The 24,813-nt window shown below is 26.3% G+C and overlaps 4 protein-coding genes across 4 annotated transcripts; 1 reads left to right on the top strand and 3 right to left on the bottom strand.

Moving 5' to 3' along the window:
- Positions 1 to 492: 492 nt before the first annotated feature.
- DICPUDRAFT_34656 (uncharacterized protein) lies at positions 493 to 1,419 on the top strand (the record flags this gene model as incomplete). The annotated part of the gene is made up of 1 exon (XM_003288786.1): positions 493 to 1,419. One exon carries the CDS (start codon positions 493 to 495, stop codon positions 1,417 to 1,419), a length of 927 nt encoding a protein of 308 aa, XP_003288834.1.
- A 1,115-nt stretch (positions 1,420 to 2,534) lies between these two features.
- Positions 2,535 to 3,326, bottom strand: DICPUDRAFT_153113 (uncharacterized protein; the record flags this gene model as incomplete). The annotated part of the gene is made up of 2 exons (XM_003288777.1): positions 2,535 to 2,691; positions 3,316 to 3,326. The coding sequence occupies 2 exons, from the start codon at positions 3,324 to 3,326 to the stop codon at positions 2,535 to 2,537; spliced, it is 168 nt and encodes a 55-aa protein (XP_003288825.1).
- A 1,063-nt stretch (positions 3,327 to 4,389) lies between these two features.
- DICPUDRAFT_34644 (uncharacterized protein) lies at positions 4,390 to 16,685 on the bottom strand (the record flags this gene model as incomplete). Its single annotated transcript, XM_003288776.1, has 8 exons — positions 4,390 to 6,687; positions 6,762 to 11,128; positions 11,225 to 11,637; positions 11,683 to 12,818; positions 12,889 to 13,032; positions 13,103 to 13,301; positions 13,379 to 13,701; positions 16,359 to 16,685. 8 exons carry the CDS (start codon positions 16,683 to 16,685, stop codon positions 4,390 to 4,392), a joined length of 9,207 nt encoding a protein of 3,068 aa, XP_003288824.1.
- A 5,733-nt stretch (positions 16,686 to 22,418) lies between these two features.
- DICPUDRAFT_153109 (uncharacterized protein) lies at positions 22,419 to 23,943 on the bottom strand (the record flags this gene model as incomplete). The annotated part of the gene is made up of 2 exons (XM_003288775.1): positions 22,419 to 23,825; positions 23,890 to 23,943. The coding sequence occupies 2 exons, from the start codon at positions 23,941 to 23,943 to the stop codon at positions 22,419 to 22,421; spliced, it is 1,461 nt and encodes a 486-aa protein (XP_003288823.1).
- Positions 23,944 to 24,813: the final 870 nt, after the last annotated feature.

Genomic DNA, 24,813 nt, shown 5'->3' with positions numbered 1-24,813 from the left:
ATCATATGCATGGAGTTACCCCCAAGTCATAATAGTGAAGAAAAAAAATTAAAAAAAAAATTAAAAAAAAAATTTATGAGGTTATTAATAACCCAAAAAGATTTTTTTTTTTTTATTTTTTTTTTTTATTTTTATTTTTAATTTTATTTAACGAGCGTGCGAACCTTCACGCGATGTGTTTTTAAACAAAAAAAAAAAATTAAAAAAATTAATAAAATAAATTATAACTGAAATAAAACCCTTAAATAAAACTTTAAATTAAAATAAAGTTTTGTGTATTAAATATGGATTTTTTAAAAACTACTTCCATTATTTTATTTTAATTAAATAAAATAAAATAAATCATATTTTTTTTTTTTGAAATTAAAACTAAAAATAATCGATATGTTTTTTTTTTATTTTTTTATTTTAGGATTTGAAAAGAAACAAAAATAAAAAACCCCTTCACTATTATTTCTCCAATAATAGTTGTGGCCCTTTAAATTTAAAAGAATGAAAAAGAATCTTATTACTGTTTTTGACGGTGTTAATTCTTTACAAGGAAATGCAATTGTTAATTATTTATTAAATGATGACAGATTCCATATAAGAGCCCTCACAAATAGAATCGACAAGGATTCTATAGAGTCAGCAGAAAAATTAATTGAAAAAGGATGTCAAGTAGTTAAATGTGACCCAAATGATACCATAGAGGAAATAGAAAAGGCTTTACATAGTAGCTATGCAGTGTTTTTAAATACCGATATTTTCATACACAATATTAAAGAGGCATCTAATGGAAAGAAAGCAGTCGAGGCTGCTTACAATGCTGGTGTTAGACACTTAATTTTTAGTGGCTTTGTACCAGCTAGAAAAATATCAAACAATTCTTTTCCAGTGGAGCACTTTGACCTCAAATACGAAATAGAAGAGTATGCAAGAGAAGTTTCAATAATCCATCCAGAGTTCATAACCTCTTTTATATATGCCCCAATATTTATGCAAAAAATTGGTAAAATGTTCAAAATCCAAAAAGATTCAAATTCAAATCATTATTTATTTAGTCTCCCACTAGACCCATTATCGAAATTAGAAATTGCCGATATAAATGACATTGGGCCAATATTCACTCAAATAGTAACCAATCCTTTAAAATATAGCGGGGTAACTGTGGTTTTTGCTGGTGATGAATTAACTGGAGACGAAATTGCAAAATTAATTTCTAAATATTCTGGTGGAAAAACTGTAAAATATAACTATGTCCCAACCACAGAGTTCTCAAAATTACATTTTCAAGGAGCTTCACAAATAGCTAAAATGTTTGATTACTTCAATAAATTTGGTATATTTTATTCATATGATAGATCAATTGCAAAAGGGATCACAAAATTAACAACATTTGATGAGTATTTAAAAAAGAATCCAATCCAAATAAATTAATAAATAATAATTATTTATTTACTGTACATATTTTAAAAACTATAAACTTAAATTACAAAACTATTTTTTTTTTTTTATTTTTTTTAATTTTTTTTATTTGAAAAATTATGAAATGAAATAGAAACTTTTAAAGAATGTTAATGAAATTTTAAATTAATTTCAAACTTTTATTGAAAAAACTTTATAAAAAGAATTTATCTTTATTTTTATATTTATTTTTATTTTTATTGGTTTAATTGATTAAAAAAATTTTAAATAAAAATAAAATAAAAGCGGCAGCTCTTAAGATAATGAAATCTGGGTGGTAATAGAGAAAACCAACAATTGAACGCACAAATGGATTTACTGAGATTAAAGTTTGTGTCAATTTGTTTAAGTTTTTGGAAGCTGCCGGATAGTACAATTAAATCTTTTCTTCTAATAAACCACTAAATCTTTTCTTTCTCTAAAACCATTTGATGATACCATAGTTGCTTGGCCAGAACAATGTCTGATATTCATCAAATAGTTGATTAGAATAAAAAAATTCACTGGTGTTGATTTTATTGAGAGGTATTTTACTTTGATTGGATCTCTACCTCTTGGAATATTGAACAGTATGATAAATTCTTTTCTTTTTCTTTTTTGAATTCTATGGAATGAATCATTATTTTTTTTATTATCTATTGTTACTACTAAGATCTAATCTATTAAAAGAATTATAATTATAATTTTAATTTATAATTATAATTTCTATCTAGAATATTATTTTTTTTTTTTTTTTTTTTTATTATTATTGTAGATGCCAGTGTCACTATCTGGATAGTTTATAAATCCGCATATAATATAACGGAATTCTATTAAAAAATTAGTATGAATTATAAAGCAAAAATTTAAAGTAAATAAAACTTACTTCTTGGGGGGAATTCACATGGCAAACTTCCAATACAGTTTCCACAATTTTCAAAATATAGCAAATTTGTGTCTGAAACTAAAATATAATATATTTTTTTTAACCACCATTTTAAAAAAATAATAAAAATAAATGGTTTTTGTTTTTGTTTTTGTTGTTGTTGTTGTTGTTGTTGTTGTGGTGGTGGTGGCTTTTGTTGTTGTTGTTGTGGTGGTGGCTTTTGTTATGGTTTTGGTTTTGGTTTTGGTCCTGGTTCTGGGGTTGGTTCTTGGATTGGTTCTTGGATTGGTGGTAGTGGTGATTGTGGGATTGGTTGTTGTGGAGGTGGTTGATCCTTTTGTTGGTCTCTATTTTCATCTAAAAAGTTGGACACTACATTACTATAGATATAAAATATGAAAAAAGGTTACCCATTTATAATTAATTTGTTGTAATAGTGTATGAGGGTAAATTATTTACAAATAAAAAATATAAAATAAATATATATAAAAATATATTTACAAAAAAAAAAATAATAATAAAATGATTATGTGAACTGATACAAAAAAAAATATATATAATAAAGCAAGACTCTAAAGCTAAGTTGATTTGCTTGATTGGACACAGAAAGGAAGTTGAAAATTTAAACTTGGCTGGTTACAAAGACTTTTTATTGCAAGCTTGAATTTAATAAAAACTAATTTCGAAAAAAAAAAAAATTTTAAATAGACACCTTTTTTTTATAATAATACGGAGTGAAATACTATATATACTATAAAAAAATAAAAAAGGCGGAGTGTTTTTTAATAAATTTTTATTTTTTTTAATTAAATAAAAATGATTTTATAAATCATTGTAACCTGAATTTTCAAAAATATAATAATATCAAACGTTTAATTTAAACAAAAAAAATTTTTCTTTAATTAAATGAAAAAAAAAAAAAAAAAAAAAAAATTAATAAAAAAAAAATTAGATTTATTGATTTATATGATCATTTATTTATTTATTTATTTTATATTAATAACTTTAAATTCATGTTGAGAAATTTCTTTTTATTTCTTTTTAAAGAAAGTTTAAATTTTATTTATTTTAATTTTAATTTTTATTTTCATTTTATAAATAAAAATGTAATTTCATAAAACTTTAGTTATATTAATAACCATCAATTTAAATCATCCTATTTGTTTAATAATATGATGGGTGATATATTACACAAAAAATTAATAAATAATAATCAATTATATTAATTAATATTACATTTATAAATATATACTAAAAAAAAAAATACAAAAAATTTTAGTATTGATTATTTATAAATATTAATTTTATTGTGGAGCAATGGAAAAATCATATGTTTATGGATGAAGTAAAGTTCCAACAATTGGATAATAGTCATGGTAGGTCTTCTTGCGCTTATGAAACTTATGCTTTACTAGAATTGCATATCAAGACAAGTGTTAGAAAGGGTGGGATAATGAAATATTTTGGGGAAATTTTCTTTATTATGGTCCAATTTATTCATATATCAAATGGATTATAATCTAAACATATTATTGAATTATATAAACGATACACAGCAAACTTTACTATGCAGATAAAAATAAAGTGCCTGAAAGGGTGGTGCCTTGCCATTTTAAGTAGTAATGTTGATGAAATTAACGATTGTTATTATTTGATATTTAAAAAACACCAAACAAAAAACAGGATTCTATACTAGCCAGTGGCTAGTTAATCTTTAAGTGGTGGTATTTCACTGATGGCTTTGCCTCCCACCTATTCTACACCTTTATTGATTTGTTATTGCTGTGAGAATCCTTGATGGTTAGGGAGAAAAAAAAGTTTTTATACTATCTTTTTTTTAAAATTTTTTTTTTTTATGGTATAAATTATTAAATAAAATTTACTTTTTTTCCAATAAATTTAACAAAAATTAAAAATATCTTGTTTTTTAAATTAATAGTCAAAATTTTAAAAAACAAAATTAAGACCAACTTTTAGAAACTTAAATAATATAATTATAAATAACGAAATAAAATATAAAAATACAAAGTTTTTTAAAATTTATTTAATAAAAAAAAATTTTATTATTTTTTTTAAATTTATCTATCTTTAATTGTTTTAATTATTATATCTTTGTTTTTTAATTTCCAATTTAAAAATTCATCAGTTTGGATCGGTAGATAGTTTGTCATTGCAGAAAAAGATGAGGATGAGTATGAGTTGAAATTGGTAATTTTACCCAAGAATTTTAAGAAAACTGGGAGCCCTTCAGAGTTATAGACCATACCTTCAGGTAAACGTAATAATGAGGCCATTGAGGTTTCGACTCTCCATTGAGCAATTGGATCTTGTAGTTCTAAAAGAGATGTAAGTGAGGTTAAAATGTTCCAATAAAGTTGAACATGTGATTTAAGGATAGTTTCTTTGATGACATTTAAGAGATGATTAGAAACAAATTTATTATCCCAGGCCAAATGTTTAATCATTAGTTTAACTGAATCACTTGAACCATTTTCTTTAATTGCTTTAATTAAAAATGCTTTTGATAAAACTGAAATAAAAGTTGTGTCAGAGTAAACATAAAGATAATTTCTTCTTCCATTAACATATTGATTGGTTACTGTTACATTTCTATCTGGATCGCTAGAAATAGAGTTGCTAATTTTATTATTATTTAGCATTGGATCAATTGAATCATTTGAATAGGATTTGTATATTGATTGTGAAGCTTTTAAAGTATTACTTAAAACAATATGTACACGTGGTTTGGTTCTATCTTTTTCAGTTGGGTAGTTTGTGAGGGAAGAGGTGGAGATTGTTGAATCTTGGTATGATTGGCATTGTCTAATAAGATAACTTACTAAATCTAAAAGTTTATTTGGTTCGGATAGTTGACTGTTTTGATTGTTTTGGTTGTTTTGATTGAATGGATGATTACCAGTATGACTACCACTGCTTGAAGATCCACCTGAATAGTTATAGCTTGTGTATGAGGATGTTTGGTTTGGATTTGTACCACTATTATTGTTGCCGAGGATAGTATACGAGCCAATAAAAGTATCAATGAGTTTGGAAATGATACCTTTTTGTAAAAGATATTCTCTTTCAATATCACATTCTTGAACGATATTTAATAAGAGTGAGAAAACTTTCTTTGAATATTCTTTATAGCTCTTTACCATAACCATTAAAATGTTGCACAAAGAGATAATTGATGGGGAAATTTGATTTCTACTTGATGGTAATTGAATGTTTTTACATAGAGTTACAGTGAATGAAATGATATCTACAAAGGTTGCTTTGGTCTTTTCAAAGGGACATGAGATTAAAACACCCTTGAGTAAGTTCTTTTTCTCGACCAAAAGATTTAATAGCCATTCAGCGCCACCAATTGATTCACGTAATAATCTCTTGATATGATAGGCCCAAACATCAATAACTCTTTTCTCCTTAGAATGTGAGTAAATTTCGATTAAGAATTTGGTTGATATTTTGATGCTTGCTAAAATTGAATCTTGATACTCTTTAGAGGTGTTGAGATTGTTAACTAGTGTAGGGCTAATTGGATCGAATGTTGGATTATGATAAAGATTGGCGATATCCCAAACAAATGTAGCAAAGTCAAGATCATATAAGAATTTTTCTTTTAGGTATATCTTATTTTCATTCCAAACAGTCTCGAGTGCTTCCATTGAAACTTTTTGGTTTGAATTTGATTTCTTTAATAATAAAGAGGATGAGCTACCACTATCGCTGTTGATATTCTTGTTGGCTGGTGAAGGTGATGGTGGAGCAGTAACAATGGTTGGAAGAGGATTATTTTGATTGTTGATGAGGGCATTGCTACTACTACAACTAGTTGTATCTATTGAAACACTACCAGTGCTGCTATTAGAATCTTCAACTAAATTTTGTTCACTACTAACAATTGGTTCTGTTGACTCTTTATCTACTCTTTCGATTGATTCTTGTTTTTCGTCATTATAGTTTGGAATGACTTTATTATAAAATAGCATGTAGGCGTTACAGGTTTTTGGTCTCTTTACCATAATAGGTTTTTGAGTATCTTTGTCCATTTCTCTAACTTCATCAAACCCACCAAAGCAGTCAATTGGAATTCTATTTGGATCATAAGGTAGGACCAAGGTGTCATTTAATTCAAACCAAGAACCATTTGTATCTTTAATTAATGAAATATAATGACCTGAATCCGCAGTACCTTGATGTAAAACAATTCCTGACAAGGTATATTTATATTCATTTGGATCCATTGAAGACATCATTAGGATATTGCTCTTTTCTTTTCTTTCGACTGATTCTACTGTAAATGGTTCAATATCTAATAACATTGGGAATTCGTAAAAATCATTTAATTTGATATTTCTCATATTATCGAGCTTTATATTTATATAAAAAAATATTAATTAGTATTATATATTTAATGAGATTTATTATATTTATTTTTACTTACATCAAATTCGAATCTTTTTAATTGCAAAATTAATGTATTTGGACATCTATCTATTAATGTTCTTTTGATTGCATCAACACGACCATCACAAGATTCACATTTGTATTTATTATCACCAACCAATAATTCTTCATCAATGAAACTGGCTAATGATTCTGCAAGTGATCTCTTGTTTTTTACATCCATTGAAAGTGAAAGGAATGGTTCTTCTCTGTGGGATCTATGAGTACATTCTTTTGATATAATTTGATTAGTTAGGACACCACCGTAGCTTTGTTTTAATATGTTCTTTTGTGGCATTTCTTTCATTAAATCTTCTAACTTCTCTAATAGTAATAAAAAGAATTCATAGGCATCCATTTGAATACCCGGATTAATGATCTCACCATTATAGTTTCTAATGGTTCTACAGAGATTATATGGGTCATAGTATTTCTTTGAGCTTTCTTGAAGATACACAAATAATAGCTGTAGTTGGTTTAAAAGGTTATAATCTTCAGCTTTCTTTTGTAATTCCTTATTATTAATATTGATCTGAATCATACCACTACCAGGGTTTGTTGGGTAGAGTAAATTTTGTTGTTGTTGATGTAACTGTTGACTATTGCTATTTTGGAAGGTTGGTGGTGGTAATGGTGGTTGATATCCATTTGTTGGTTGCTGTTGTTGGTTTGGCTGTTGTGATGGTGATGGTTGTTGTTGTTGTAATTGTTGTTGTAATTCTAAAACCGAATTTACTAAGTTAGATAGATTCATTGATAAAATACCATTTCTTAAATGTGGTGAGCTAAATAACTGTTGGAGTAATGAATTCATATAACATGTAGCACCTTGATTTTTGAGACCAACGTAGCCATATATAGATTTCTCTTTTTCTAATGGTGAATAATTCCAATCATTAACTGGTTCAATCGAATCGATTTCATTTATAATTAGGTCAATAACATTATTGAATGATTGTGAATCATTTTTAGCCAATTCCTTCAATAAACGGAAGCATGCAGTTCTGGTACATTTCATTTTACAGAGTGGTGGTTGATCTAATGAGCCATGGTCATTTGCTGATGGTGTCATAAATAAGCAATTGTGGAAAAGAAATTCTGTTAATTGTTTCTCTTTGCATAGTTGTTTGAGCGATGATCTTCTACGAATTAAATTACGGATACCATTTAAAATACCAATTAAAACATGATCTTTTTGATCACTATTATTTCTTTCTCTTGTTTGAATAGTCTTTAATTGGTGAATAAGGTTGGATAGAAGATTTCTAATAAAATCAACAGACTCATTCTTATCTTGATGATGACTATCATAAAGATTGGCACTTTCATAGTCTCTTGGTGAAGTTTTGGCAATTGGTAGCGAGTTTGTGGATTTTGGTGTGGATGATAATGATAATGGGGATGATGAGCTATTATTATTGTTATTATTTTGTATATTTGATTGTTGATGTTTACCATTGATCGATTTTGGTGTTGATGTGGGGGTTGGTGGATAGCCTATGCATAATAAATCTGATAATAAACAAAAGAATTGTTCTGCAGTGGAATGATATTGATTAATTTGTGGTAAAAAGTTTAAGAGTATATTTAAAAAGAATAAAGATACATCTATGGTTTGGTGGGTATGTTCATTTGATGATTTAAAATTTGTAGTAATATTTAAAATAAGATTTGAAACTTTAATTTGAATTATACGATCAGAACATTCTAATAAAAGGGTTTTTAACCATTGATCCCAGTTGAATTGTTGTATTGTATCTAAAATATTATTTTTACTACTATTATTATTGCTAGTGCTGTTGTTATTATTACCACCATTTGGATTATTGGCATTGTTTGTTGATAAAATTGAAGTTATAAAAATTTCTAAACCATAGTGGCAAAGTATATTTAAATCGTCAGTTAATTTAACATTGCCTTGAGTTTCCATTGGACATATGCAGGCTATTACATCAAATAGTTTGGTAATAAAATCTGGTCCCATTGAGTATGATGTTTCTTTTCTAAACTCTTTCTTTTGCATTGAGTATGAGGGTTTTGATTGATCTTTTGATTGAAGTAAAGCAATTGAAGAAAGGGTTTTTAAAATTGAACCAAACATTTTAATAGTACCTTTTTGTTTTGTAATTGGAGTTTGAATGAAAACTTTGACCAAATAGCCAACACCATTTTTCTTTATAAACATATTCTTAATATCTTCTAATGTTGGTTGATAGCCATTTAATTGTGGGGTACCGTTGATATTACCATTCATAACAACACCGTTACTACCATTGTTATTGTTGCTAATGGCTACATTGCTTGGTGATGAAATTGAAATAATTGGAAGAGATTCATTACTACCACTTAGTGAAAAGTTACTTGGCTTTTCATTGTTTGCTGCGGAGCTATTGATGTTACTATTTGTTGGTATTGAATTATAGGATGCTGATGTGGCTGGTTTTAAAATTGATTCAAAAACTTTCAAAGAGTATTGGGTTTTAAAAATTGATTGGGTTGGGAAGAGAATTGATAGATCAGATGACAAGTTTTTGATTTCTTTATATAGTCTTTCATTTAGTGGAAGCTCTGAAAGTATATCCCAAGCTTTTTCGGCAATAATTTGTTCTTCAAGATTTAATAAGTTGAAAATTTGATCAAAATATGTTGACTTTGAGAGAATAGAAATAATTAAATCTTCATTCTTTGATTTTAGACCACCTCCAAATTTAAGTTTTGGGTTTACATCTTGAACCTTTCTTAAAAGTAAATCACCTATTAATCCAAAACCACCTAATTGATGTTGAAGCGATTCGATAATAATTGAGGGTATTGGGGCATCATCTAATACATCAACATCTTCATCGTTATCGTTTTCAAAATCATCATTACTACCAAGTTTATCTTTTTTCTTTTTATTTTTTTCTTTATCTTTTTTAGAAGATTCTTGTTGAGCCAAGGTTGTAGTTGGTAATAGTGATGATTGATAGTTTTGTTGTTGCTGTTGAGATTGTGGATTTGGTGATGAGTTTGAGATTGGTGATGAAAATGGTGTTGGTGAGGGTGATTGTTGTAATGATGAGGGAGTAATAGTACGCTTTACAAATAATGGATAGAGTTGTGAGCCGTTTGCATCTAAAATTTTATATTCTTCCATTGTTTTATCATCATCCTTTAGTTCTTTGTCAGAGATGTACACCTTTAATGACTTTACAGTTGGTTTTGGAATAACATTATATATTGCAGCAACTTTTCTTTTGAACATTCTAAGAGTATCAGTAACGAAAATATCAGATATAATATAGGAGTCACCTCTATCAAATTTAACAAGAAAGGATAAAGGTCTATCAGAGAATGGTGATGGAGAGCTGGCATTAGAGAATGAGTTTTTTAAAGAGTTTTTAATTTTATCCACTGAGACATTACTTGGAGAGTCATTATTCTTAGTATCTTTAAATATTTTTAACATTGACAAAGCTCTACAAATTCTATTTACAGACTCTTCTCTTTTGGCTTGAACTTTAATTTGTGAGAGATTTCTACCAATATTGTCAATACATATCTTTATAAATTCTTCTTTGAATTTCATTGATTTTTGATTTTCACCATTTTGATATAGATTATTAAGAGTGTTTATAGCTGAGTTGCTAAGATCTTGATTAACACAGTCTAATGCAATTGACCAAAGATAACTGATACCTATTAAATCTGTGCTTGCAATATAATAGTCTGAGGGGGTATAGTCAGATGGAATTTGATTAGCTACAGTAGAAGATGTTAACATTGGTGATGAGTGTGGTGAAGGAATTGGTGAGTTTGAAAGCTGTTGTTGAGATGATTGTTGTTGCTGTTGTGATTGTTGTGGTGATATCTGTGGCGAGGGTTGTTGACTACTATTATTATTTACAGGTTGTAATAATGGTGAGTTGCCATTATTCGATTTCGATTTTGTTAATTGATTCCCTAAAATTTCACCAGTTGAACCAAAAATTGAAGATTGGAAACGTTTAATTTTACCTGATTTTTCATTGACAAAAAAGAAAAATCTTTCAAAAACACTATAGGAGGCTGGACCCAAATGGCTCCAATCCATATTGGGCATTTTATTAAGGAATAAATGACGAATAACATTTTCTGGTATAGTTGAACGATAGGCACTTCCAGAGATTTTTGTATTCTTTAACCAAAGGAAGCAAAGCTCTCTTTCTTCAGGTGTTAAAGCATTTGCAATAAATGAGTCCCAGAGAATATCTACCTGTTGAATATTCAACATTAAATTTGATTGTGATAAAATAAATTCTAAAAAATCTAATCTTCCTTGAACCTGAGTTAAATGTGGAAATTGGCCAACAAATACTACATTATTTAAATTAATTTGATGAGATGCTTGTTGTTGTGGTTGCTGTTGTTGAGAGTTTGAAGATGAAACTGCTGCGGCCGCTGCGGCAATGGCATTTGCAGAGGTTGGTATATCATTCATACTACTTGAGTTATTTATATTTGCAGTTACAGGCAAATTACTGAGGATTGCTTTAAGTTTTTCTTGAGCAGTCTTTTTATAGTTTGCAATTTCTTTAAAAAATAAATCAAAAATTTTATACTTTTGTTCTAATGTTTCAATGAAGGCTTTTTGTTTCTTTGGGTCAATAATATTTACAATTACAGCTAAGGATTCTACAATGGATATATTGTTTTTTAAATTTTCGATGGCCACTTCCAAATATTGGGTACGTAATGAAGAGCACTCTTGTAATCTAAGAATTTGAATAAAATGAATTCTAGCTTTTATACATAAGTTTTGAGATAATTCAATTGAATTGTTGGTATTTAAATTTGCACTATTTAAACTACTATTATCGTTGATTTGAATTGTTGGTGAGTTATTATTATTGTTACTATTATAATTTATACCATTATTGTTATTATTATTTGAGGTTAACTGAGTTTGAGTACATAATGCCCAAAAAATTTCGACACCAAAAAACTTCTTATTGTTGGCTGGATTATCAAAATGTTGAATTGATAAAACTGTAAAATTATATAAGAATAATAAAAGGTCATTATCAAACTCGCTTGATTTCATTGAAACTATTGTTCTATAGATTTGTTGATATAAAAACTCTACAGAGTCAAATAATAAATTGTTGATTAAACTGAGGATTGCAGAGTACATAATGTTCTTGATGGATTCATGTTTACCAACTAAGGAATTCCATAACAATTCAATATGATCATTATCAAATACTCCATATTGACAAAGAAATATCATTACTTGAATACAATGTCTGATAATATCTGGTTGTTCGCTAATTTTACAACAATTTTCTATAATTTCATTTTTTAATATCCAATCATATAAAATTTGTGGATTTGGATTGTTTGTATTATAATTATTATTGTTATTCGAATTATTATTATTTGAATTATTGTTACTATTGTTACTATTGTTACTATTGTTATTATTGTTATTATTGTTGTTATTGCTATTATTCGCATTTTTATCATTGTTTAAATTTTCGTTGTTGTTATTATTTTCACTAGAATTACAATTATTGTTTACAGGTTCATTATTATTTGAGCTATTGCTGTTATTTGGTTCTGATCTTGGGTAATGTGGCGAATATGATCCTGGAGAACTACCTCCATTACTACTATTATTATCTTGGACTGATAGTTTAGATTTGTTACCATTATTATTATTATTGTTATTTGTATTATTTAGTTGTCTTTGCTTTCTTAAAAAATTTAAAATTGATAATTTATCAGTTTCTTTTCTTAAGCATTTTGTTGATTCTTTTTTTATATATCTTAAACCTCTAAGTTTTTTCTCTAAATTTACACTTTGAAAACATCTTAATGCTCTATTTAAATCGAACTCTTGAGACATTTTCGTAATCTCTGATTGTGGTAGTATGATTGCAAAGATATGTTGAACATTTTGATAAATTTCTCTATATAGCTCTCTTTCTTGTACTGGCAAATCTTCGTAAAACAAATCTAAAAAGTAATTATATAAAACTTCTTTTAATCTAAATAAATAATTATTTAAGAATTGAAGTGATAAAAACTCTCTTGACTAATAATTAAAAAAAAACTATTAATATATTTATTATTTTTTGTTTATCCTTTAATAAATTAATACCTACAAGATAAATTCCTTTAATTATATATGATAATCTTGCAAGTGAAGGCTTTAATGTAATTAAGTTTATGAGTTTATCATAAAAATTATTTTCTACTAAAATACTTAAATTTTTCAAATAAAAATATGATGTTTGGCTTTCTTGTTTCTAAAAAATTAAAAAGTAAGATAATTAAAATTTTTTAAATTATTTTCAATATTTAAATTATTATATTTACCATTTTATAATTATAAATATCGTTGATATCCTCTTTAGTGAAACCAAATTTATCACCTGAATAAAATGAATGAGCTGGATTAAAAATTCTATAAAAAGCAATCCAAAGTTCTGGGAAATCATAGTTCATATATCCTATGGCAATTTCGAGTGATGATTTTAAGAAAATAATAATCTCTGGTTTAATTTCATTTGATAAACTACATTATTATAAAAGAGAAAGAGTTAAAAAAATTATAATTTTTAATAAAATAAAAATAGATAAAATATATCTTACCTTTTTAATGATAAAATTCCAGTAATATATTTGGGTAACCATTGTGAAACAAATGACAAGGCTGAATTCTTATGATCAGAATCTGTTATTTTATCAGGAGTATTCGAATTTATGATTTGAATTAAAGTTTGAACAGTTTGAGTTGGTGAAGACTCACTACGTTCTATTTCCCTATAATATTTTGAAAAATCCACTAAATCTTTTATTTGTTTTTGTTGTGATTTTGGTGATTGAATTTGTTGTGGTTGTGGTTGTTGTGGTTGTTGTTGCTGTTGCTGTTGTGATTGTGGTTGTGGTTGTGGTTGTTGTGGCTGTTGCTGTGACTCATTTGATGGAGATGGAGATATTAAATTATTTTTTGTGGCAATGGTGGCTGTAGTATTAGATGCACCATCGGGAACTACAACAGCCTCGGGGGCAGATGGTTGTTTTTGAATATTAATATTAGTATTATTATTTACATTATTAGGATTTTCAGTGATATTATTATTATTTAGATTAATTTGATTGTTCTCAATCATCTGATAAAAATTATTTATTATAGATGGTGTATAAAAGAAAAAAAAATAAAAAAATTATTAATGTTAATTTTAAAAAAAATAAAAAAAACAATAAAAAAAATTATTAATATAAATTAAAAAAAAAAAAATTAAAAAAATAAAAAAAAAATATTTTTTCCAAAAATTTAAAAAAAGTATTTATTTTTATTTTTTATTATTTTTTTTTTTTAAATTTATTTATAAAAAAAAAAAAAGTTTTAACCTATTTCTAAATCATCATTTTTCAATAATATTTTATTTCATTATTTGTTTTTTTTTAAGATTTATAGTAATGGTTTTAAAATGGTTTAATTATTTATCAATTTATTCTTTTTTTTTAAAAAAAAATTATAATTTTTTTTACAAATAAAAATAAAATTTAAAAATACAATTTGGAAAAATTTGGTCAAGTTTAAACCATATTACTTTTTTTTTCTTTAAAAATTTTATTTTAGTATATAATATATCTAAACAATCTATTCATAATTCTACAATACCACATCAAAATATTTTTTTAAATTATTTTATAATAATAAGACAGTTTTCTCTTTCTATTTAAAAAAAAAAAAAAAAAAAGTACTAGTACGGATATAATAATAAATCATGATATTTTATAGTTATAATAATACTAATCTTAAAAAAATAATTTTTCTTTTTTTATTTATTTTTTTAGAAAATAGTTTATGTTATTGTCAAAAATTTACACAACCAGAAATTAATAACACTCTAGTTAATCGAATAAATGGTGTTTGTAATCTTATGAGATGGACATCCTTCAATGAATCACTTAAAACATTTTCATCTATTTTACACCACATAGAGGAATTTCAAAAAGACTTGGTAGATATTTCAAGAAACTTTGTATCAATTCATGGCAATAGGGATAGCGATCCATTTTGTGGGTATTTTTTGAATGAAATAAAACCAAAGCTTAGCTCTCTAGAAATAGAAGTTGCTTTTCTAAAGAATAGAATATCATCAGTAGATTATGATGCGTCACCAACAAGTTTAGAAAGGCCAGTTCGTTTAAAACAGTTTTTAAAAGAATGGAAAACAACTTTAAAATCAATAACAACGGTGTTAATTGGCTCAAAATACCCAAACTATAGAGATGTCAAAGCGTCGACTAGTATAAATCCATATGTAGATACTAAAATCCATAAGATGAAGTCACTAGAGACCTTTAAAGATTGTGATGATTTCTATTGTCCAGAAATGGTTTTAATACCAGTTGGTTCATTTTTAATGGGTATTGCAAAAAATGAAGAAGATTATTTTAATGGAACAATTTCAAAAAATGATATCAGCTACTCAAAACCATTACACAAAGTATCAATAAAGAAAAGATTTTCAATGGCATCAAAAGAAGTAACTCTAGAGGAGTTTAGAAGGTTTGTGAAAGAAACTGGCCATGTTATGCCAAAAGGATGCATAGTTCCAATACCAAGAAGTCAACCAGATATCACAGATATAGAATGGGACTATAATAACCCAGGTTTTATTGGCCCAAGAGTGATTCAAAATGGAAAGCAACCAGTAGTATGTGTCAGAAGAGAGGATGCAAGGAAATATGCAGAATGGTTATCAAAGAAAACTAAACAACAATACAGATTGCCAAGTGAGGCTGAATGGGAATATGCTGCAAGGGCCAATACTGGAAATAACATTTTCCTATGGGGTAACAGTACTGAAAATGCTTGTAAATATGCAAATGTACTTGACCAAACAACAGCATCCAGATACAAAGTTCCAAGAAACTTTTTTAAATGTAATGATAGAATTGCTCTAACTTCAAAGGTTGCAAGTTATTTACCAAATGGTTTCAAGCTTTATGATATTACAGGTAATGCAAGGGAATGGGTAGATGATTGCTGGCATAGTTCATTTGAAAATGCACCAACAGATAGTTTGGCTTGGAATTATAATGATATAGACACTAATCCAATGTGTAAGTTTGGTATATTAAGGGGTGGGGGTTGGATATATGAAATAAAACACACCAGAATTGCATATAGAAATTGTTACTATTCATCTCAAACCAGATCAAATATGTGGGGTTTCCGTTTGGTCAGAGAATTAAATAATCATTTTTTAGTAAATAAATAAATATACAAATAAATAAAATTATTAAATTTAAAAATATTAATATATATAGATTTAATATATATTTATTTTATTATACTTTTTTTTATTAATTATTGCTTTTAATGATGATTAAATAAATAATCATTATAACTGCTATCACTAACATCTACATGATCAAACGAGGAAATTGAGTATCTTCTATGTGTTGGAATATTATTACCACTATTTCTTGGGTTATATTGTTGGAAAATTGTATTGTGATAAGAAGAGTTTTGTTGTGGTTGTTGAGACTGTGGTTGGGATGATACTGATGAACCAGTACAATGGAAATGAGTGTCAGTTGTTGGATAATAAACATTTTGTTGGCGTTTTTGTTGTTGTTGTTGTTGTTGTTGTTGTTTTTGAATAAAAGGTAAATTAAATGAGCAAACACAACCGCAACCAGTTGGGCATTTAGTTTGTTGTTCGAACCAACTTTTAATATGATTTGTATGACCACCATGGCCGCAATATACACAAAAACTAGAAAGACCTCTAACAGAGATATTACAAATGGAGCATTTAACAGCATAGATTTTACAATTGTTACAGAAAAAGTTGTTGAGTTTTCTATTACATTTAATACATTCAATTGAAAAGTTAATACCTCTATCAGGCTCTTTGTTTTGAATGAATTTTAACATTTCGGCTCTCTTTTCCAGAAGACCCCAACGATAGAGAACATCTGAATAGAGTTGTCTATAGTAGTCGTATATTTTTGAATTGCTTGGGTCTAATAGACAAAGGTTTGGATCGTAGGTTTCATTTAAATGATGGTAATAATGATGATGGTTGAGGCTATTGTTAATATTAAAGTTTGATATATGACTTTTTTGTTTTGAAACCATTTCATCTACACCCGATGGAGAACTAATCGATAATGATGAGAAATTGAAAATTGGAGAAAAACCACCTGAAGAATTATTAAGATTTGGTGAATCTAAAGAGTCATCATATAGGGATAAGTTGTTTTTTAATTTTTGTAATTGGTTTGCAGAGAGGATTAAAACACAAGATATTATAGCAAGAGTTTGAATATCGCCCAATTTCTTATAGTAGTCGATTAGAGATTTTACAAGCTTTCTTCCAAGAGGATGGTTAGGCCACCCATTATCATTAATTTGTTGTTGCTGTAATATTTCTTGTTGTTGCTGTTGTTGCTGCTGTTGTTGTTGTTGCTGTTGATGTAACAATAATTGTTGCTGTAACTGTAGTTGCTGTTGCTGTTGTTGTAATGGTGAATTTGGGGTTTGTAATAATTGCTGTTGTTGTTGTTGCAATTGTAATTGTTGTTGGAAAGATAAAGGTGATGATTGGTGGAGTGGTGATAAAGATGATTGTTGAGAGAATGAGGATGACGATGATGATGAAGATAAATAATGAGGTTGGCCAGGTGATGATTGATAAAATGAGGACATTGATTGTGGGTGTTGCTGTTGTTGTTGAATTTGTTGCTGTAATGAAAGAGTTTGCTGAGAATCTAGTTTAATAGGTTTTCTAAGTTGACCTGATGACATATTTGTTACTAAAATATTTGAACTCGAGCTCAGTTGATTTTGTTGTAAATATTTTAAAAATAATTTAGAATCTGTTACCATTCTAAGGGTATTCCATAATTTTACTAAATCTTTTCTATTTTCTTTTTCTGCTAATTGTGAATTATATGTACAAATTTCTTCAACGGATTTACCAGATAAACTGTTTCATTTTAAAAAGATAAATAATTAGTATATATATTTTAAAATATAAAACTATATATTGCTTTTAAAAAATATTTACATATATGAATTGGCTAAATTATAATTTAATAATGATAAAGAAGAAATATCTAAAATTTTCATTGTTCTTTGAATAGCTTGGAATGTATTTGAAATTTGAGCGCCTTTAGAGAATGAAGGAGATGAGGTTAATGAAGAAGAATTTGATTGATTAATAGGTTCTAGATTGTCAATACCTTCTAATACACCATCATTATCCATATTAAGATAATTTAATGATATTGGTGATGAGGATATTGGGGATGATACACTAAATGTTGAATGTTGTGGTGGTGTACCAAATATATTTTTTGTATAATCGTTCTAATATAATAAAAAAAAGAAAATTAATATGTATTTAATTTTTGAATAAATAAAAATATAATTTGTAAAAAAAATTAAAAAATTAAAAATTATCTAAACAACGTCATTGCAAATTTTATATTTTAAAAAAATTAAATAAAAAAATAAAAAATATAAAAGGGGGTAAGATGGTTTAATAATACTTACTAATAAAGGATTGTCATTGAATGGCGAGGAAGAATATTGTTTACTTGAGGTTGTTGTACTATCAAAGCTACTGTTCATATGAGTATGGTGATGGTGATGGGTGTGTGACCTATTTGGATTTGGTGATAAGTTTGTACGATTTCCGTTCCCATTTCCATTTCCATTTGCATTTACATTTACATTTGAAGAAGTTGTTACAGATGCTGATACATTTGATATTATATTTAAAAGTTCTTTATAGGTTCTTGGTGGATTAATATAACGAATAGTATTTGTGGTGGTTGTGGTGACACAATCTGAAACTGATGATGAGGATGATAAAGATAAAAGATTTGTGGATGATGATAAACTATTATTCTTTTTGTTATCATTATTGGTATTGATAGTATTATTATTGTTATTATTATTTTTTGTATTTTCAAGTTTATTATTTTCAGGATTATTATCGTTATCATTTGAGGATGAAGATGAATTAGATACAGGTATTGCTGTTGTTTGAGCAGTTTCAGCAGTAGATTTAGTATTTGATGTTGATGTGGATGTCGATGTTTTGGTACCATTTACACTATTAGATATTGATGGTGGTTGTGATGATGTTTTATTTTGATCATTTGTTAATGATGAAATTGTATTTCTAAAAACAATTAATTTATTACATCCACCAAATACAGCACCACATAAACGTGGACATGGATAGTTTTCTTGAATTCTATTTGGATTAAATGAATTTCTATGAATAGATAAAGAGAGTTCATTATTTGAGCTACTATTTGTCAAAGTGGATGAACCATTCAAATTATTATTGCTATTATTACTATTATTATTAATATTTGTTAAAATAGGTGATAATGGTAATTGTTCTTCATTTGAATCCTTATAGTTATTTAAAAATATTATTTCATTTTGTTGTGATTTTTCTCTTTTTGCGCCTAATCTATATTGTTCAAATATTCTTGGTGAGTTTGGTGACTTTGACATTATATTGTTTTTATTTACGGTTGCGGTTAAAAATTGGGTGTTTGTATTTGTTGTATTAATTGCTAAAGGGGTAGAGACTGAGGTTGTTGTTGATAATGAAGGAACTGTTTCAATTCTTCCACTTGATGTTCTTAAATTTATATTTTTTGGTTTGTTGTTCTTTAAAGCTGCAGAAATACTGTCGTTACTGTCACTACTGTCTTCATTAATGATTTTTAATAAAGTTCCTTTTGGTTTTTCATCAATAATATACTGCTTTACCAATTTTACCAATTCAATTAAACATTGTTCAAAACATGTTTTATTTTGTGAAACTCTATTCCAACAAATATCATTTAATGCCTAATGGTAATTATAAAAATTAATTAGTATGTTTTTTAAATAGAAAAAAAATAAAGAAAAAAAATCTTACATTTTTAATTAAAATATTTGTTTTTAATGGTGTTGTTGAAGCGTGTGGCAAAAATTCTAAACTTGGAACAGCGTTGTTTGGGTATAATGCTGGAAAAGAAAATCTTATTTGTACAGTAGTTGAATCTTCATTTTTATTAATAGTATTATTGATTGATTGATCCATATTATTATTATCTTCTTGATAAAAAATATTGGGAATTGTACATATTGCTAAACAAGTTCTTCTAAATAAATTTACTTGTTCAATTTTTAAATATTTATCTATTATTTTATTTTGAATTACTTTTAATTCATATTCTAAATCCTTTGGCATATTTACATCCTCTTGTAATTGTTGATATTGCTGTAATTGCTGCGATGATTCAGTATTATTAAAATCAAAACTGATATTATTTGGTTCTAATATGTCGATATTATTACCAATAATGTTATTACTACTAATATTTAAATTATTTATATTATTGTTGCTATTTAAAATTTCGGTGGTTGAAGATAAATCGAATGAATTATTGATACTATTGATATTACTACCGCTGCTATTTAAATGAAGTAATGGATTGTATGGTGTATATTCAATTCCAAATATATCTTTTAAATGATCTTCTAATTTCCAAAGACGCAAGTATTGATCTTTTGACCAAGATACAATCTGTACATCATTGTCGTTGAAATTTGATTTCACTCTAAAATCGAAAGAACGTACATTATCTGAATGTCCAATCAAAGTTTCTACTGGTGTTGATAAATCATTGAATCCCCATAATCTAATATAGTTATCTCCACGATCTGATATTGTTACTATACCTTTTCCCTTTGGTAAGTATTTCGCTCTTAGAATTGGGTTTGATGTTGATATAGTTGATTTTGGTTTAGGTGATGGATAATTCCATATCTTTACAGTCTTATCTTGAGAACAGGTTAAAATTTCTTTTTCGTCATGATGTGACCAATCAATACCAGATACTTTAGATGAATGCACTGCTGTATTTAATTCTTGATTATCTTTCTATAATTGATAAAAAATTAAAAAGTTAATAAATAATTAAAATTTTTTAAAAAATTTAAAAAAAAAAAAACTTACTCTTAAATCCCAAATCATTAAATAACTTTCATGTGCAGAAGCTAAAACATTTTGATTAAAACGATTCCATTTAACCTGTATAGCACCTAAAATATGTGATTTTAATGATTTAAACTTCATTGCTCTTTTTGGTGTTCTTAAATCCCAAATATTAACAAATGAATCTGCACTTGTTGTTGCTAAAATATTATTATCAAACAAACTCCATGATAAATCTGAAATTGCTCTTTGATGTGCTACAAATTGACCAAGCAATGGAAATTTTGGATTTTCAATATCCCAAATGAATGAATCTTGATTTGACTACAAGTTAAAAAAAATTAAAATCCATTAATATAGAGTTCCTATTTAAAAGTTTTGAAAATAGTTTAATGTAATACATACTGATGAAGCTATTAAATTGGGTGATTTTTGATTCCAATCTACAACACTAACATCCCATTTACTTTGCTGAGGTATATTTTTAACACTTCTAAGTAATTCTAAATCTACAATTTGTAATGATTTTTTACCACCTAAACAAACAAGAGTGCCTTCTTTATTAACGGTAATGGAATTTACAATTTCATTAAATCTGACATTAAAGTTATAATTAAATGTTGATGAATTTATATTTGAGCTACTTGAATATACAACCGGAGGTGTTGGAGGTGTTGGGGGTGTGGTTGTAGAAAATGACGATGATGAAACTGAATTTTGTTGGTTCATTTTATTTTTTATATGTTTTTTTTTCTTATTTTTTTAATTATTTTGTTATATGTTTTATATATGGTGTTTTAAAAGTATAAAGTTATTTATGCCTGTATTGATTTTATATGTATTACTAATGATGCTATTATAATTATGCTAATGGTGTTGTTATTACTGTTTTTCAATGAATCTCTGCATTTTGGTTATATACAAATAACCTATTTCTGAAATTATATAAAATTATAAAGCTAGATACCAAACTTCCTTTTATATAAATGAATGAATAAATATCTAAATCTATAAAACAATACTATTCTTATTATTATTACTTATTTATTATTTATTATTATTTAAAAAATAAATAAGAAAAATAATATATATTTTTGTTACTATTATTATATATAAATAATAACTATACGCTATGGTATAGATTTTTTATAATAATATATATTTTAAATGTGATAGGATAAGACACACGATTATTTAAATAAAAAAAATAAAAAAAAATTTAATAATTTAAATTGAAAAAAAAATAAAAAAAATAAAAAAAAAAAAAAAAAAAAAAAGGGTTTTTTAAAATTTTTTTTTTTTAAAAATATTCATTTATTTTTAATTTTTTTTTTTTAAAATATTTTTAATCAGAAAAAAAAATTCCTTTAAGGATTATTCCCTTTCTTCATAATTATCAACGAAAAATAAATTAGGGTAAGTAAAATTTAAATAAATAAATAAAATTTAAAAAATTTTAATGGGTTTTTTTTTTTTTTTAATTCCCAAAATTTTTTTTTTTTTTTTTTAATTTTTAAATTATATATAATTTATTTTAGTATTCCTATATACAGATAATATTATTTCTATATTAAAAAAATAAAATTTTAAAATTTTTTTTTTTTTTTTTTTTTTTTTTTTTTTTAAATTACCAAAAAAAAAAAAAAAATTTAAAAAATTTAGATTTTTGTTAATTTAACATTATAATCACAAGTTTGAAGTGCGATACCGAAATGACCTTTATCACTAATTGGATTTCCATCAACAGAACCAAAAATGTAATTTAATAGAACGTTTCCAACACCCAAAAAGATTTCGTCTTTGGCTAAGTTACTACCAACGCAAATTCTAGCACCACAACCGAATGGAATGAAGGCATAGGATGATTGATTCATATCGGAGGCTAACCAACGATATGGGTTGAATACTTCAGGTTCTTCCCAAATGGTTGGATCCATGGCTAAACCGTATACGTTCATCAATATTTGCGAACCTTTTTCGATGGTATATGGACCGCAAGAGATATCCTCGGAGGCTATTCTTGGAAGAGAGAGTGCACCAACGGGTCTAATACGCAAGGCTTCTTTAATACAAGCGTTAAAGAATGGTGTTTTGTTTTTTTCGCTTAATTCGATTCTTCTTTTACCACCAGCAGCTTCTAAAAGTTCAGATCTAGCCTTATCTTGAAAGTTTGGGTTATTAATTAAATATAACAACAACCAAGACATTGTGGAAGATGAGGTTTCAGTTCCTGACAAAAGCAAATCTGAACATACTCTGTAGAGACCTTCGTCGTTGTAGAACTCTGGGTTTGCACTATTATTAATTTCGCTAATAAACAAGTCTAACAAGTCGTCAATCTTTGATGGGTTCTTTCTAAGCTTTTCTCTGTGCATATGGATCGATTCTTGACTGTATTTCCAGACAGCTTCTAAATTTTGGGTTAAATTATCTTTGTATTTCTTTGTGAACGATGAAAGGATTGGGAATAGATCGACAACATTACCAACAGCTAAACTTTCTTCAACCAATTTCAATGCCATCAAGATTGGGTGTTGCTCTTTAAGGTCATATGATGATCTATCGCAATACAAGAGCTCCATAATAACATTCAAGGTAAACATTTTAAATAATGGTCCTGGATTAACAACTTGACCAGAGGTGGCATACCAATCGAAAGCCTCTGATAGTTTAAAAGCCTCTTCGCTGACGTTTTTGGTAATACCTTGATGGTCCTTTAGCTTTTGGAATGACATTGCTAATATCTTTCTATAGTTTCTCCAATAGTCGCCATTAGAAAATAAAATATCTTTTTCGTGTCCAATTAATTTAGCGGTACCCATCAAGAATCTATCAGTGGATTTATCGGATTGGTTAACAAATACCTCTTTAAGATAGTTTGGATCGGAAATTACTACAGTCTTTACATTTGCAAAAAACAATGTCATTACTTTACCATATTTAAACGAAAGATTTTGGATTGCTAAATGTGGATCTTTTAAAAGCAAATATAAAGTTCCAATAAATGGTAAATTTAATGGACCAGGAGGTTCAATATTATTATTATTTAATTTTTTATTTTTATACTAATTAAATCAAACAATTAATAAATTTTATTTTTTTAAATATTATATTTTTAAAAATACTTACATATTTGACAATAAATAAAATGGCGATTATAACAAATAATAACAAGATTAACATTTTCGAAAAAATTAAATTGATTTTTTTTGTAAATTAAATAATTATTTTTTAATGAAAATAAATAAATAAATAAATAAATAGATAATAAATAAATATTAAATAAATATTGAGAAAAAAGATTTGAAAAAATTGGGTCTAATTTGATAAAAAAAAAAATATTTTTTTTTTTTTTTTTTGATTTTAAAAAATGTAAATTTGAAAAGAGTTGATATTTATAAATAAAAAATGTATGCTTTTGCCTTTTGGTTTTTTATATTTTATTAATTAATTAATTAATTAGTTGAATTGTTTGAAGCTTTTGAATGGTTTGAATTAAAATCCTTTTTATATTAAAAAAATTATTTAAAAAATAAATATATAAAATTAAAATTATAAAAAATAAATTAAATAATAAATGTATAGATAAAAAAATTAGTATAAACAGATTTAATATGGGGATTTGGGAAAGGATTTAACAGTGTGAGTGTTATGGCACATAGAGTACAATTCAAATAAAATGGGTCACACAATGAACCACACACACTAAAATTTACACACCCTAGATTAGTATCTTAATAATATTTACTATAATGTGTCAACCAATAAAAACATATGTTAAAAATAAATGAAGAGGGTGTAGATATTTAATGTTAAAACAAACTAGCTAAAAAAATAAAATCGTTTTTTTATTATTTTGGCTTTAACAAATAAAATAAAATAAAATAAAAAAAATAAATAAAAAAAAAAAAATAAAAAAAAAAATAAAAAAAAAAGAGTAATCTTATTTATTTATATACTATTACTATTTAAATATTATTTTTTACTAGTATTACTAATAATATATAAAAGCTCTAAAATAAAAAATAGAAAACAAAAAAGGGGACGACATGT

This window comes from Dictyostelium purpureum, assembly GCF_000190715.1.
Source record: "Dictyostelium purpureum unplaced genomic scaffold DICPUscaffold_149, whole genome shotgun sequence".
NCBI lineage: Eukaryota > Evosea > Eumycetozoa > Dictyosteliales > Dictyosteliaceae > Dictyostelium > Dictyostelium purpureum.
The sequence above is the reverse complement of the archived record's forward strand: the minus strand, read 5'-3'. Positions and strand labels throughout refer to the sequence as shown.